Below are 17473 nucleotides of genomic sequence, written 5' to 3'. Positions count from 1 at the left end.
TTAGATAGATTGCAAACTTATGATTCAAAAACCCAATTTCCTGGCAGCAGAATGAAAAAAAATAGCAAAGCTAAGCACTATGTTATAAATGAAATCCAGAAATTCTAGTTCCCAGGAATTCTACTAGTGAAAGAGAAGGGGGGGAGGGGATTATCATGTTTAAGCTTAATCTTTCAAAACTTCTCCAACTCTTTGCCTTCCCACTCACAGATTTGTCAACATCCTGTCCTTCACCTCCAGCCTTGAATTGGAAGGAAGTGTGTAGGCAAATAAACCTAGACTTCATCCCAGCTCTCTCCATCCAGGGACACAGATACTTAACAGAGGCATTTGCCTTCTCTGAGTCTCAGGTTTTCAATCATGGAATGAGGATCATAATATTGAGATCACAGTTGTTGTGAGTATTAAATTAGCATTCACGAGTCCCCAGCAGATTTCCTATCATATAGCAATTCACTTCCCAGATCAATGCTAACCTCTTCTCTGTTCCCTGGATCTCAAGCACCCCCCCCCCTCTCTCTCTCTGTCCTTCATTGTCAGTCTGTATTTCCTGGCTTCTTTTCCCATCATAGATACCCATTTAAACACCTCCCAACATAGAAAAAGAATTATGCAAATAAGCAAATACAAAAATACCCTCTTCCACTAGGTATGTTTCTTCCCTTCTCCAACTCGACCCCAGCGTTGCCCTCTGCAGCTTCACAGTGAACTTCGCACACTGTGTCCACTGTCTTCCCTTCCCTTTACATTTTTTGGTTTGGCTTTAAACACTATTTGACTTGTAAAATTTACTCCTCAGCTCTCATCTACATGAACATTTTTCATAATGCCATTATAACCAAAGTATCTTTTTCATGAAAAACGCACCATGAACACTTCCTTCCTCATGTTTTTCAGTCTTCAGATTTTTTTCTGCAGGGGCTACATAGTATACCATTTTGTTACTCATTCAAAACTTTTAAAGTCATTCTAATATTGAACATTATTTTACATTCTAATTATAACTGTTGGGTTGTGTGTGTATGTAAATATATACATGTGTGTAAAATAAATATAGAGTAACAAACATTAAAGAGAAGGTATTGTATGTTATTGTCAGATGTGCCACATTTTACTGTATCTTGTATATGATTTTTAAGTGTTATCTTTGAATGTTTATAAATTATGCTGTCTATATTTTTCAACTTTTTTAATTTTTTAGGCTTTATAAGTATTCCATCCATTATTATGTAGTTCACATGGGTTGTTGCTTTTTAACATGACTTGACCTTCCTTTGTGCCAATAGTTGGATAGGACAAAGCAAGATTCCTTAATAGAATTGTGAGAAATTTTTACTTTAAATAATAAATGTGCATAGTTGAAAAGTCAAATTATCCACAAGTCTTTAAGCGAATACTCCCATTTCCTGCTCCCCAGTCTCCTAATTCTTATCTCCTTTCCACAGTTCTAGCTAATTCTTCTGTCACCTACATGTTGTTTTTAAAGGATGTGCATGCACTGTTATAGTTTGATGTATCAAGTTCAGACATTATCTATTGCCTTTCTTTTAGAAAGATAGCTATTGATTTCTCCTCTCCACCTTGTCAGGGTCCTTCTTGAAAACCTTCGTCCCCCTCCTTCCTGGACTGGTTGAGTTCCAGGCCATCTGCTTAATCATCTTCCTAGAAGGCCCTTTGTTCTCAGCCTAGGATTCCCTTTTCCTTTCTCCTGAGTTGGTACCGGTAGATTTCTCCAGAGAATCAAAACCAATAAGGATATGTATTATATACTTCTATTAGGGGCTCATTTATGTTGTGTTTTATTCAATTGAGAGACAAAGAGAGAAGATATTTTAAGAAACGGGCTTGCACAATTGTAGGGCAGACCAGCAGGCTGGACTCCCAACTGATGTTGCAGTCTGGGGTCCCCGGCAATCTGGAGGCAGAATTCCTTCTTCGCTGGAGGACCTCGTTCTTTTTTCTTAAGGCCTTCAACTGATTGGATGACACCCATCCACATTATGAAGGGTAACCTGCTTTTCTCAAAGTCTACTGATTAAAATACTAATCCCATTTCAAAATCACCTTCAGAGAAACATCTAGGCTGGTGTTTGACCAAGCAACTGGCCATGACAGCTAAGCCAAGTCAACACAGAGAATGAGCCCTCGCAGTCGGGCTCCCTGCTTCCTGGCTATCATGTCTTCCTGTCTTGGTTTCCTCTTTCATTTTGATGGAGCTCCTCCAGGACCATCTTGGAAAAGTAAGCACGGCAGGCGAATTTCTTGAGACCACGCATATTAGAACATGTCTTATTCTAGCCTGACATTTCCTTCATAGCTTGGCTGTAGATATAATTCTGGGTTGTAAACGGTTCTCCTTCAGAGGTCCCTTCAGTGGTCCCCCAGCCCTGGAGAGTTCCATTATCTGCTGGCTTTATGTGTCACTGTTGAGGGGTCTGAGGACATTCTCATTCCTGATCCTCCATATATGTCCTGATTTCTCCCTTTACAATCTTACAAAATCTCATTCTCCGACCCAAATGTTCTGAAATGTCGTGATGAGCTCAGGGTAGGTCTCTATTTAGCTCTTGTTCTGAGCACTCAGAAGATCCCTCCAATCTAGAAGCTCAGGCCCTTTCCAGGAAAATGTCTATTAGGATTTCTCCCCTTTGTTTTCTCCATTCTCCCTTCTATGGTTCCGTTATTTGGATGTTGAACAGCCTGGGCTTGTTCATTGTTTCACTTGTGTCTTTTTTCACTGAACTATCTTTTTTTTTTAATTCTACTTCCCCCAAAGTCTTCAGGCTTCTTTTCCAACTATTTTGTTTAGGTTTTTCAATTTTATTATTGGGCTCTAATTTTTAAGAGTTTTTTTTTTTTTCCTTTCTGGATTTCTCTTTTTTTTTCTAGCATATTCTTCTGAATTTATGGATGTTAATATCTTCTCTTGTTTTTTCTCCAAACAAATTTTAAGTTATGAGCTGTTTCTTCTTCCAACAATCTCTGAGGTCTTTTCTCTGATATGTGGTTTTTGACTCCAACTTTTGTAACACTTCTTTCTGCCTCGTTGTGGTTATTCTTGCTTATCTGACTATTTAAGAATGTGAAACTGAAAAGCTGATCAGAAGTTCTAAGTTTGCAGGATGATCTTGTCTTCTGTAGGCTTTGCTGCAGAGTGACTGGGCTATTCACCTTTGAGAAAGCCCTGTGTTAGTATCTGTAGGATTTTCATTTGGGGTTGATAAATTCTCAGAAAAAAACATTTCAGTCTCCTTCCCAGCTGGAAGGTCAAGATCCAGCTGCCAGCACCCTGGGAGCCCAGGAGGGAGTAGGGCCCAAAGCACTCAGCATTTCTCCAATCCCACTTAAGGTACCAGCAGCCTCAGCTGTGCCTGGTAACCTCAGTCCAAAAAGCCTCCTTTATGTCCTTCAGGGAGTAACATTCCAATCTGCTGCTGAGGTTGAGGAAGAACAACTGTCCAGAGGGCATCTGGGGATCTAACTGCTCTGTAAACAGTTTTCAAATCATCTTCCTGGTTTCAGCCTTACGCTGTCTCCCTCAGCACAGGAGAGTTCACAGTGTGGATCAGGAAGCTTCGTGGCTTTTGCCACTACCAGCATAGCTGCGGCTTTCTGGCTTTCAGATTTGCAGATGTTATTCTCTCTTCCTCCCCTTCCTGTTCTTCTGGGGTTTGCTGTTGTTTTACTTCCCTTACTTTGGTTTTAGTGAGGTTTTGTGGGAGCAAGAGGTTGGGTTCCATCCACTATCTTTACCTGATGGCAACTACACTTTTCTTTCCAGGGCAGTATGAATTTTCCTCCTGCATTTCCACTAAGCTCCTTTCATGAAGATCACCAAAGAACTCCTAATTACTAAATATGATGAATAGTTTTCAGTTCTTAGCTTCTCCATCTCTCTACTCCAGTTGGTGCACATGACTGTCCCTTCTAGAAGTCTCTCTTCTCTCCCCTCTCCCCTCCCTTTCCATCTCCTCCTCTCTCTCCCTCCCTACTATCAGGGTCTCACTATGATGCCTGGGCTGACTTTAAACTTGTAATCTTTCCCATGTCAGCCTCCCAAGTACCTGGGATTATAGGCATGTAACCACACCTGGCTTATTTACCTTTTTAGTTCCTCTTTCTGTCAGCTCTAAAAATGTTGGTACTCTCCTGTGTGTTCCATCCTGGACCCTCAATTCTTATCAGTGTTTATTTAGCCTAAGGTGGTATTTAAACACACACATAGCTTCAGCTCATACTCTCATGACTCCCAAAGCTTTTCAGCCAGGCCTTGTGCCTGAGAATAAAATTCATATATGGGGTTGGGGTTGTGGCTCAGTGGTAGAGCGCTTGCCTAGCCAGTGCAAGGCACTGGGTTTCGATCCTCAGCATCACATAAGAATAAATAAATAAAATAAAGGCATTGTGTCCATCTACAACTAAATTTTTTTTTCATTCATATATGTATTTTTTGGTTTATAATTTTGCAATTAAACATGAAATGGTTGCATCAATGAAGAGTGAAAAAGAATATACTGTGAATTATAAAGAAACGGTATAAAGAACATCTCGAGAGGGAGAAAATTATCCAATTGGAGAGGCATAGTAGTACTATAGTTTGTGTATTTAACTCCAGGAGAAATGAAGACTAGGAAATGAGTTGTTTTAATTCTGCTAGTAGTAGAACATGATTTATGAGGAAATATCAACATGTGGAAAAAACATTCCAAAAATGTCTACAACATATGCATCGAGTATTACCATTTTCCAGATTTGTATGTTTTTCTTTTCCCCACTCCCACAGTTCCTGAATTGAGTACGTGATTAAGAATTGTGTCTCAGGCTTACCTCATTACTTTCTGAGTTTGCAATAAATTCCTTCCATACTTCTGTTTTATAGTTTTCTCTTTAGAGAGCAAATTGTAGAACCTCCTCATATACTACCTAGGGTTTCCCCCTCTGCCTCTGAGCAAATCTGATGTCTAGATCAATGTTTTCCAAGTATGGGTCTGAATTTCTTTCTCGTTGGCTCTTGGAGCTGTAATAATTCCATTGAGTGTTTCCTCCATTTCAACCTAAGATAGTGAGTCCCCTTTGTTGGAGAGGCCCAAAGTCATCGGTGTGTGTTTACTTATCGACTCCACTGTTTTCTGAGGGTTAAAGTCACAATTTAAGTCCCTAGGTTTATGATTTGATTAAGATTGCATAGCAGGCCAGTCTCACCCTTGATGAAAAATGTGATAGAGAAGAAAACAAACCTGGGATGGCCACTCCACCCAGACCTTAAGCCCCACCTATTTTGAGAGGAGTCTGCTGTAGCTTCAGGAATCATTCCTTATGGCAAGGAACTTCAGACCCTCTCACAGGAGTGATGTATGATTTCTCCAGTGTTGCTTTGGCCACAAGAAGAATAAATGTTTTTCTATGTGCAGTTCCTTGAGGAGCCTACTTCTTTACACCCAATTTAGACACATGATAATTTTAGCCTGAAGCTCCAGACCGGTTCTGACTGCTCCCAAGTGGTTCCTGAAGGCGTCAATGCTCAGAGGCAAATTCATCAGGTTAATGCTTATCTTGTCATGAGCTGAGCTATAGCTCTGCCCCCAAGCCTTTCTGTGTCCTGGTGACCTCTGATGGATCATGAGTAAGATCAAGTATTCTGGGGATCTCTTTTGCCCAGAATGGAGACAGTCTAAGTAGCCTAGACCTTGGTCCCCTTGCCAGAGGCTCCTTCATGACCACTGTTGGATCTTCCTACAGAAGGGGTATCTTATTACTGGCAGGAAGAGACATTTGCCAGGTCTTAATTCACTCATCACCTAGGACAAGTCTTCCTAAGAGTTGTGGTCCAACAATGCATACTAAGGACTCTACTGGGTTAGACCTACTTCCCTTAGGATTGGCATGGTGGGGTAGAAGGGACATGTTGTGTTTCCTCTAAAAAACAAACTAACCATATTTTGTGCCAATACATTTTGGTCTCCCAAATAGACTCTGTTAAGATCCAGGTTATATTCATTATCTTCAGTGTAAGCATGGAGATGGCCCATATCATAGATACCTAAATATTACTTTCTGATAAATAAATGAGTTAATGAACAGGACTAATATGGAAGCCAATCACAGAAAGAAGCATCACCAGTTATTTCAATGTACTCAGACATTTCATTAGAATTTATCTATCTAACATTCTTGGCTGGTGGAAACAGCTTTGCTGCCAATAGATTATTGATAGTCCCTAAATGTGTCTCCTGTTTGTTTTCTGAATGTATCCTAGGAAACCACCAACTCCCAGTAGTTCCTGAATGAGCCAGAGTCTTCATCTTTGCATTTTTTCAAAGTTGATAATATGAATATTCATATTATAGCAATAGCTTTTGTTCCCTGATAGTAGAAAAATCAAATGCTCTACAAGTGGGTCTTATAAATACGTTCTTACCTCTACAAGAAGTTCAAGTGCAATTTCTCAGAATCTCCCAACAGCAATGATTGTGTGCAGCCTGAGGGCTATACTACATGACATATTAACTCATTGTAACTGCCCAACAACACAATGAGGTAGGTAATATTATAATCTTCATCTGCTGATAGAAAGTTGTGGTATGAACAAGTCAAGTAACTTTCAAACTCAACAACTTGGTACTGGCAGAGTTGAGCTTTGCCCCAAATAGCCTGATGTGAGGTTATTCATTAGTGTGTTGTCCTGCCAAGTTCTCAATTTGGAGGAATTATCATTAATCCTGTGTATTTTGATAGATCTCATTAGGGAGGAAAAGGGTCATAGGCAAGGAAAGAAACAAAATTGGCCACTGTGTCCCTTACCCCCAAACCCATTTCTCACAGTCTCCAGACATTTGTACCTTTAAAAATATCCACTGGTTATTCCACAATTAGTGAGGCTGCTTGTCCACCTTCACAGCACTCCTTCCACACATCCTTATCCACACACGTGTGTTCACATACTCACAACCTCCAGTCCCTCCAGCGGATGACTTGGATGGTGGCCATTAGCTAAAAGGTCAAGGAGGTTATCGGCTGGAGAGGTCTAGTTATATTTCTCCTGATTTCTTCAGTTGTGAGTTGATTTGGGGTCTTTGAATAGCACTGGTAGGATTGGGTTGACTTAGTCTTGTGCTCAGCTTTGTGCTGGCTTTGACTTGTCAAATACAATTTTCCAGACTGGGCATGGTGGTGCGCGCCTGTAATCCCATCGACTTGGGAGGCTAAGGCAGGAGGATTGCAAGTTCAAAGCCAGCCTCAGCAAATTAGCAAGGCCCTAAGCAACTTAACAAGACCCTGTCTCAAAATAGATAAATAAATAAAATTTAAATGGAGGGGGACACTGGGGATGTGGGTTCAGTGGTTATGCATTCCTGGGTTCAATCCCCCCCCCCCCACACACACACACACAATCACAATCTTCCATTAGGCATTTGCAGTCTCTGGGCTTGTCAGAATCCTGGATTGTACTGGTCCATTTCAACCTTCATCTGAATTTTGAGTAGGATTGACCTTGTCTCTTCGCTAGATAAAATGAAAAGTCTGCTCACAAGATTTTGCATCCTTTCAAGGATCTGGGATAGAGGATTTAGGATATGCTGTTTTAAATTATAGATTATTCTCTTGACTAGGTCCTTGAAGGAATGTGCTCTTCGGAAGGTTTGGCTGTGGCTTAGGATCCCCTGGAGTGGTGTGTGGCCTTAGCTGAGTTGTTGTGAACTGAATTAAATAAATATCTGGGCTGATATTGACTGATATGTGAATTGAGCTCATTTTATGAAAGATTCTGAATTAGTCAAGTTGGATTGGGGCCCACTTGAATGGGTTTCATCTCTGCATTGAGGTCATTATTAACAGAGCTTTGGGCTGGGGTTTGGTTTGCCCTGAATTAAATCAGAAGATATATTGGGCTGAATTTATTCTTAAACTAGAATTGCCTAAGCTTCGGTTGAGGGATTAATGGGATGCTTTGCTCAACAAGGCTTTGACCGTTACTGGGCTGAAATTGTGGATGGCTTGGCCTTTGGGATACCATCAGGGCATCTTGCCCTAGACTGTGGTTCTGCATCTGGGCTTAACTTTATTACTAGTGCCTTTGTTTTTTCTATTGGTAAAACCTATTACTTGGTTGATTTGAATTCTTCAGAAACTTTGTTGTTCCAGTTGATAAATTGCTTTTGGAAATACCCTCTTTATTTTTTGCAGATAGTAGTCCAGGGACCAGTGAGACCTCCAAAAGTGGATATAGTTGATTGACACAAAATTTACTGGAAAGTATCAGATTTGTCCCTATTGTGGCAAGTATTTCTAAGAAATTTTTTTCACAAATTTTTCTTGGATAGTTTGTTATCTGGAACTTTTTCCAGAATCTTTGTCAAGAACTCAAACAGCACTTAAATGTCCAGTGGGATTCTTGAAAGGTTAGATGGCAAAATTATTAGAAAGGCAAGCTTCATGTTAGACATCTTGACAAAAGGGGCTAGGTCACAATTGTTAGGGAGTGTGAGAGTATGCAAGTAAAGAACCTATTTAATAATTTAATATTATTTAACAATTACTGTAAATTCAGATACAGCAGTGATTGTAGTTCAGGATGAAAGCCTTGCCATGATGAGTCTAGTAAGACAAACTCTCCAAAGGAACTTGACATTTCTGGCATGCTTAAATATCTTGAGATTCTTCCTGTGGCAAATAAAACATCTGAACATTTGCAAGTTATCTCTTGAAAGAGAGGTTTCCCCTTGCTATTAACTCAGTGCAATCTAACATCCCTCACCTTCATTGGAATGCTCCTGGGTGGTACAGTGACATTCATGTCAAATCAATGGGTTTTTGTCAGGGCTTATTCTCCTGACTTCCACAGCATGAGCACTATTGACTACTTCTTCCCTGCCTTGGCTTCCACATGAATGATTAATTTTCTCCTGCATTTATTCAACTCCAGAAATATCTATCCATAGCCTTGACATCACCGTGTACATTGTTCTGCCACTCATTTAAATTTAAGAGGCAGGGGAATTCCTTCCAAGCCTCATATATCTATCTCCATGAACCTTGGCCTATCCATCTCTTCCAGAGCACTGGAGTCCTTCAAAAGGAGTAGGGTCAGGATATTTCCAATCAGATCAGAATATTGAACATTACTTCAAAAGGATGGTAACATTTAGGCAGGGGACTCTGGATATTCAAATGTCTCTGAACTCTGAAATTAATCTGGGAAATTCTCTACTGAGAGACTCTTCCCAAATCCTGGTCTAGCCTCCAGGGACTGATTCACCTCTCCTGTCTCCCTATGTGCACTAAGTTTGAGGTTGCCAAATCCCAACAACTAAAGGCACAAGCTGATGCCAATTCAGAGCACTGGATACTGTCACCTTCCCCAATGAGCTACCACGCTAAGATCATACAAGAGACTTCATTTACCATTGTTGGAAACCATGGACATCTTTGTCTATTTTAACCTTCCCCTGAAAAACCATATGTCTGTAATTCAATGTCAAGTTCACTTCATGAGAATGTTTGGGAGACATCTCCTCCAGTGAGTGAGGCAGCATGGAATGGATTTCTCTGAGATAGACAAAGAGAAGGGTAGATCCATTTTAGAATCTGGAGATGATCAACTTGTACCAATAGATATCTTTCTAGAATCTTGGAAGAAAAGCAGAGGCAGCTGATACACTCAAATATTTTTAACCATTGCAACTACTTCCCTCTCCTCTTAAGCACCATACTTGTCCTAGGGGAGACTCTTTCACCCTCTCCCCTTCCCTATACATTTATTCACATGGAATATACACCTGCATCCAGAATGTGGGCCTTCCCCTGTCTTTGATGTGGATGTCTCTAATTTGAAGACCTCTATTAGGACACCTCATGCTTCCCCTCTTCTGGCTAACTTCATAAATTATTTTCCCAATGAAATGCTCAAGATATTCCCCTGTAACTCAAACTGTTAAACAATCTAAGAGGGTCCTGGGGGCATAAGGATGAGATAAGACTTTCCTAATGCCTCCCTGATTCTTTCTGCCCCCCCCCCAGTCCCTTAAGGGACATTCAAGCCCCTTCCTGCCAATCCCACAGACATTCTCCCTACCGTATTGTCCTAGCTCATATTCCCTTACTTTCCTGACCAGTTAGTTCCCTCCGGTTTCCCAGCCTTCATGTACCCAGCTAATTTCTATAGATTTCCCCTCCTTTCTCATCACAGGTCTGTAGCAGGAACAAGATGGGTTTATCATCTTTTGAAAATGAGAAAAGTATAGAAAAAGAAGACTTGGACAGATTAGAGTATTTTTAATCCCCACAGTTATTTTTTTTCCAGAAAGCAGTAATTTACAAAATATGAGTGTCAATGAGTAGCATCTGAAAAGAATAGTTTCATGGTCAAGGAAATCTGGGAAACAATTAAAAAAAAATCTCCCCACAGAAATATCCAGGCTTTTAATAGGCATTTATTAGTTATGTATTATTGCATAACAAATCGTCCCAAAGTTAGAGGCTTAAAACACCAATAAACCTTTTATATGGTTCAGGAATCAGGAAGGGTTCTGCTTTGAGGGTGGGGTGTGGTCTCTGGTGAGGCTAGAATCACCGGAAAGCTTGACAGGGCTGGGAGATCCACTTCTAAGATGGGATACTCACATGGCTGGCAGTTGATGTTGGCTGTCAGCAAGGAAGCTCAAGTTTCCTGCTGTCTGGATTCCTCCAGAGGGCTGCTTGGGTGCACTCATGATATGACAACGGGTTCCCCCAGAGTGACCCATAGAACAAAGGGGAAAACACACAATCTCCATGGCCTAGCCCCAGAAGTCACACACCATGAGTTCTGCAATATCTTATTAATTACTTATGAGTCAGTCATGTCCATGTGGAAGGAATGTGAATACCAGGAGGTGAGGGACACTAGGGATCATTTTGGAGGCAGGCCAGTGCAATGCATTATGAGTCTCCAAGACTTATTTGAAAATGCAATTAATGCTGCATGGAGCATTTCAAGACACTAGGATTTCATGGTATACACATGAGAACCACCTTGGATAGTTCACTGGTGTGTGTCTTGAGGGATCAAAAGTAGAAAGGAATATGTGTGTCGGTCTGGGGGAAGAATCCTAAACAATGAAGCATGCATGTGCATTGAGGACTCCCAAAGTGGAAGGCAGGGGAAGGTAGATCTAGGGTCTTATCTTGAACTGGGGCTCAGAGACCACTCTAAAGAAAGATTCTGCAGTTTAGAAAGGAGAGCACAGGATTTTTTAGAACTGTCTGCACTTCTGTAAGCTGTTTACTTCTTCTGTCCTACATCAAAGATGGGGAAAGAAAGTCAAAGTTCACAGGCTGAAAGGATGAACTGTTGTCACAGAACCGCTAAAATATGGAGATGGAGACAATGTAGAGGGTTCAGCTGTTCCAAGCCTGGAGCAGAGGGAGTAGGAAACTTTGGACATTAGGCGTGCTGCTTTCAAAAGAGTCCTAACAATCTCTTTCATGATCTGGGCTAAGAGTATATAAGGTCACTTGATAATTCAGATCACAAAGACTTGTTTTTCTCTGCTTGACTTGCACAATGGTCTGTGTTTCCAAGCCTGGAGTCGAAGCCACAATGCTTGGAGGAAATGAGTTCTCATCAAATGTTTACACTGCCCGTATCCGCAGACATAGAGAAGGAAGAGAAAGTATAAGAAGACTAGAGAGAAGGGAGAAGTGGTTGGGTGGGGGGGGGGGGGGGAAAGGAGGAAGGTGCACAAGGAAAAGGAAGGAATAAGAAAACATATGCCCTTTACCTGAAAATGATAAGGAACATAAGGTTTGTACCCCGCATCGCATCTCTTAAGTCTCCCCAGCTCCCTTCTGAGCCACATTCCCACGGACCCCGGTGCGTGCTTTCGCCATCTCTGGCCACAAGGTGGCACTCTTTGGACTTTGTTCCTCCAAAAATAAGAAAGGGGGGTAAGGGGGAGGGAGAAAAGGCAAAGCACTGCCCCAACCAAGAACAATTTGAAAAACCACCCCATAATACTTAAAATCTGGGACAAAGAACCGTCAGGACGGAACTGCTTCAATTGCAAAACCTCCGCGCAGCCTGGGGAGCGGTCCCACCGTCCGAACCCCGGAGCGGTCTTTTTTTTGAAAAAGCGGAGTACAGTATTGAGATTCTTGAAACCTGAAACCTAGAAACAGAATCGAAGCGGAAACCAGAAGGAAAACCTTGAACTCCTCCAGACAATTGCTTCCGGGGAGTTTCTAGGGAGCGAGGGGGAATAAAGAGCCCAAAAGGAGGGGCCCTCGGATGGCGTGTCCCTGAGGGTCGTGGCGAGCTCGCGGAGCGTGAGAAGAAGACCCCACTCTCTCTCCCTGGGCTGTGGGTCATGGCCACCGTGGAGCAGAAAGCCCTCGTCATTGGCTTCAAGTGGCTCTCTTTGGCCACTCTTGTGCTTATCTGCGCCGGGCAAGGGGGACGCAGGGAGGATGGGGGTCCAGCCTGCTACGGGGGATTTGACCTGTACTTCATTTTGGACAAGTAAGTGCCATGAGCCTTTCACTGTAGGCTAAGCTGGTGATGATGCTTTCTCCCCGGTCAGGGCGGGTTGGCAGGGTCGCTTTGGGACAGGCTTGCATCTCAAGGGACCAAGAGGGACCACGGGAGGTGGTGGCGGCGAGTGCTGCGCCTTTGTTGGGGAGCGCTCCTCCCATCCCTCTCCTGTGCCGCCCCAGCCCGCTGGAGAGGCGACGCTGCTGGTTTGGGGCACAAACTTCTTTTCTGTCTTGCTCTTTGTGACCGAGGAGCGTGCGTGAAACTTGGAGGATGCTATTGACTCACTGCGTTTCTGAGGCTCCCTCTCATTTTCCTGAGAAAGTCTTGCTTGCCAGAGGCAGAACTTGCAGACACTTTAAAGAGACCTCGGCATTTCAAAGTCAATGGTCTCTTTTTAAAAACCGTGTCCTACAAAAAATGCATTCTTCTTGTCCCCCATAATATAATGTATGTTCAGCCTGGGCACTTAATGAAAATGCAAGATAGGGTTTCTCAACCATAACACTATTGAGGTTTAAGCTTGGTCATTCTTTGTTGTGGAGACTGTCCTGTACATTGCAGGATGTTTAGTTGCAACCTTGGCTCATAAGATATCAGCCACATTTCCCCTCTGCCTGGTAAATTCTCTCTCTCCTTTGCCTTGAGAACCTCGGTGGAGGAGAAATCAGGCTCTTGATCATTTTGACTAGTGGGCTACCAGGGAGGTGCTGGAGCCCTGGTTTCCTTGTTAAAGGTGGAGAGTGTTTAGACTTCAGGACTTTGATCAAGGGAGAGCTGAACTCTGACCAGTTCAACACTTCCCAGATTCCCCATAGGCTTGCCAAGCTGCACTCAGGGAAGCTCCCTGCTATCTGTTAAAAACCACCTTCAACAATAAAAAAAAAAAAAAAAAAAAAAAAAAAAAGCCCCTCAGAGAAGATCCCTGCTCACTAAAACCAGTGGAGCGCCTTGCAGTTACAGCGGTAGGGAGATGAATTTCACAGACTGGAAAGTATTTGGGAATTGGAAAAAGAGTCCAGCAAAATAAGCTGGCCAGCTAGACACCAAATGTGCTTTGCAGTTGCCCCTGGAGTTTGGTTTTTCCGTAAAGTCTGTTTTGAACTCCAGATTCTTTGGATGAAAAGTGAGATCTCTTTCTTGCAGATTTATGAGAAGGTGGATACTGAAAATATAATCCAATACTAAGAAGTGGAATTTCTTTTGTTAACTTCTGGTGGCTGGGAGCACTAGATCCTAGACTCAGGGACACCGTCTGAAAACCCTCAGAGATGATCAGCATTTGTGTTGTTTTGAAAACTAGTTCAGAGGGGCAAACAGAAAAAACTTGACAAAATGGGCAGAATCACCATTCCCTGAATGGAATGCCTCAAAACTATAGAGATAATCAGTTCTCCCCAAAGCAGTTCATACAGTGAATTAAACTTTTTAGTCTTAAGTTCTGAAAGAATTTATTTTGGTGATGGCTGGAATTTAACAAAATGGTTCTAGGCTTATCTGATAGGGGAAAAACACAAGTAAAAAGAAATAAAACATTTTTGGAAATGAATAATAAAGAAATACTTTCCAAATATTAAAAAAATACAAGTTAATTAAAACAGGAGGGTAAAGGCCAAAGAACAGAGAGACAAAAATAGAAATCCAAGTACATATAAGCATTTAGTGAAATTTTGAATCAGTAGGGAATTTTTTTGGACAAAGGATTGATAACGTGTGGGGATCCAAAGGATAGATTTATACTTTGTACCACACACCAAAATAAATTCTAGAAGGACTGAAAATTTAAATGTTTAAAATGAAATGATCAAAGAGCTAGAAGATCATTTAGATGAATATTGCTATAATCTTAGGTTTAGAGCTTTTAAAGTATAATAATAGTATAGAAACCATAAAGAAAAATTCAGATTTGAATATATCAAAATTCTACACTTTCATAAATAAAAAGGCATGAATAAGATATAATAACAAGTTACAGAAATGTTTGCAACATTAATCATTCTCTTAAGATGATCTTACTATATAAAATGTGGAGGGGCCAGAAAGGACGTAGCTTAGTGCTAAAGTGCTTACCTAGCATGTGGGAGGTCCTGGGTTTGGTCCCAACACCAAAAAAGAAAAATAAATATACACACACAAATATATATATATAAATATATGATATACATATTTATGTGTATAAACTATATATAAATATAATACATACCAGCTATATTGTATTTACATATTAAAACACACACATGCATCACCTCAATAAAAATAGTCTTACTGCATAATTTACAGGAGAAAAATATATATGAAAGTCAACAAATAGTCAAAAAAGTTCAACTTTACTAGTAATCAGAGAAATGGAAAAAAAATCAAACAAGATAAAATTGTTATTAGGTTGGCAAAAAATTTTAAAGATTCACAATATTCATTACTGGCCAGCTTGTAAGCACTGTCACATCTTACTAGGGAAAATATAAATTGGTACCCTCTTTCTAGACTTGCGTTGTTCAATAGAACTTTCTAGGATAATGAAAATGTTCTGTGTCTGTGTTGTCCAATAGGGTAGCTTCTAGCCATATGTGACTGTTGACACTTGAAATGTGTCTAGGGAGGTTGAGGACGTGAATTTTTATTTTATTTGTTAATTTAAATAGTCACATGTGGTTACTGTATTGAAGACCAGAAGATAATTTGGCAATATATATCATATGCTTTAAAAAATATGATGGGGTCTACTTTTCCATCCAACAATTCCATATCTTAAAGATAAATCCAAATGGTCACAGAAAAGTACCTAAACATATGCTAATGGTCGTGCTGTTTAAAGCAATAAAAAGTTGAAAATGACATAAATGTTCAACAACAGGGGATTTAAGTAAGACATGTAATATGCAGAGTATTAAATATGTATTGTATATTTTGCATGCTGGGAAGATATTTTAGGAGAAATAGGCAATGTTTATACTCTAGGGAGAAAATGTGGTTAGTTACCAAACATTGTATGCATTTTGATTCTACCTTTGTAAAAAATGAAACACATTTATGTATGACTATTTACCTGATATGGTAATGGTATTTCTCTCTAGAAGCATGATTTTTTAACTTCTGTTTTTATGCTTTTCTGAATTTTTAAAATTTTCTATAATAAGCATATATTAATTTTATTTTCAACAAAAATACATTAGTTTTTTTAAAAATCAGGTGTGGAGAAAGAAGGTCTCTAACCAGTGTGCTGAGTTCCTTGCCCCTCTATTTATACAGGAAGTTGCTTCTTTTGTATTTACTCCTGAAATAAATTTTTGAATGTGCTAGTGGATCTTTTGAAGCACATTAGGGACCCCAAAATGCTCAAGGGGTAGGGAAACCTTTACAGGCACATACCTTTACATTTAGGTGGATGACTTTGAGTTCCTTTGGTTGTCCTGTTACCTGAAGGCAGGGATACTATGTGCTGAATAAAAACTTGCTAGGATTTGGTTGTTCATGTGTCCAGCCAGGCTAATTTATGTGACTGTTGAGTCCAGAGCTGGGGGATGGGCCAACAGGCAACCAGGACAGACAGCCTCCTGGGGTGGTCCCTAAAGATATAGTCTTTTGTCTTAGAACCTCCTGAGACATTGCTGTCCAGCACCCAACCACAGCAGAGCAGGAAGGGAAAAAATGCTGACTCGTTTTTTCCTTGGGCTTCTAAGATCTGCTGGCTGCCTAGACCCTGTCTACAGGCTGAGACCAGTGGATCACAGGGAAAGGAATCCACCATTCTCTTCTTCTCCCCAACCCTGCAACTGGTTCTCTTTTCCATGGCATTGAATCCCAGCTCATTTCGACTTCAGGCAGGATGCATCTCTGGCTTGGAGGGAACCCAGATTATGCATTTAATGGAATGTCATGTTTTCTCAACCAGGAGCAAAGACTGCATAATGATAACCTAGGACACCACAGTAACACAATAGGGCATTATTAGCAGCTTTGGCGACTGGGCTGCACTAGGCTTTATACTGATGGAATTTCATGTTCATTTAAACATGCTTTTCTTGTTATAGTCAGGAAAAGTAGATTGCTGGGAATTCAATCAGGGATTTGAAAAGTCAGATTTGGAAGGCCTCTGTCCAGAAGAAAAACAGTAAAGGAGCAGTTAGCCTCTTCTAAGTCTTCCAGGCCAGGATTGCAAAGATCAGTGCACCCATTTGACCAACCCCTGGACAAAAATGGCCCTCTCCTTCAGGGCCCTTCTGTTATTACAATATACATTTATGTATCACACATTGGTTTATTTTATAAAAATTGAGCTATTAGACACTTAATTGCAGAAAGTGGATTTTCCATCTTGACTCTGGCTATAGTATACATGCCCTAAAGACTTCAAAAATAGAACATAGGGAATAGAACAGGAGAGTGGAGGAGGTGGCAGGGTGGGAGAAGGCACTGAACAGCTCTATTTATAGAACTTTCCAAAGTCAAAACCTGTCATTTCTTTCCTGCACCCAATAAATCCTTACATTGAAAAAGGCCCCCCACAGCCTCACCATGTGCTCCTTACCATGGTAGCCCCAAGTCCCTTTTCCTTTTTGTCCAGCATCAGTTTTCACCTCTTTTCCCCATACACAGGCACCCCATCTTGCCATCCACCCAGACTTCCAACCACAGCACCCAGCATTGGGTGACCCCCTGGTGGTGATGATTTGTAGGACCCTTACTATGTGTTATGCCCCAGAGGTATGGTCATGAGACAGATTTTTGTAGTGTTAGACTGGAAACATCACTACCGGGTCTAGTATTGCTTTTCTGAGAAAATACCTTCTGGATTCCCAACTATCTACTCACAAAAGAAATTCTTTAGAGTTGAAACTTATGCAAGTCTCACAAACTCTTACACTCCTTTACGAGGACATCAGAGACAACCTTTTTTGGTAGGTAGAGCCAGCAGGATTGCTGTTCCTAATTTATGGATAAGAAGAAAATCTTTGTTCAACCCAC

General features: G+C 40.9%; 1 protein-coding gene across 1 annotated transcript in view; it reads left to right on the top strand.

The window, feature by feature from the left end:
* Positions 1-11968: 11968 nt before the first annotated feature.
* The window catches only part of Antxr1 (ANTXR cell adhesion molecule 1), a 226772-nt gene continuing 221267 nt past the window's right edge, over positions 11969-17473 (top strand). The window contains exon 1 of the mRNA XM_046422452.2: positions 11969-12496. Coding sequence (XP_046278408.1) covers positions 12345-12496 — 152 coding nt within the window. The 5' untranslated portion in view covers positions 11969-12344. The remainder of the gene's footprint in view (positions 12497-17473) is intronic.

This window comes from Marmota monax, unplaced genomic scaffold (genome assembly GCF_021218885.2).
Source record: "Marmota monax isolate L192 unplaced genomic scaffold, Marmota_monax_Labrador192_F-V1.1 WCK01_AAM20220418_F8-fsc00015, whole genome shotgun sequence".
Classification (NCBI taxonomy): domain Eukaryota; kingdom Metazoa; phylum Chordata; class Mammalia; order Rodentia; family Sciuridae; genus Marmota; species Marmota monax.
Note: the sequence above shows the minus strand (reverse complement) of the source record. Positions and strands in the feature narration are given on the sequence as shown.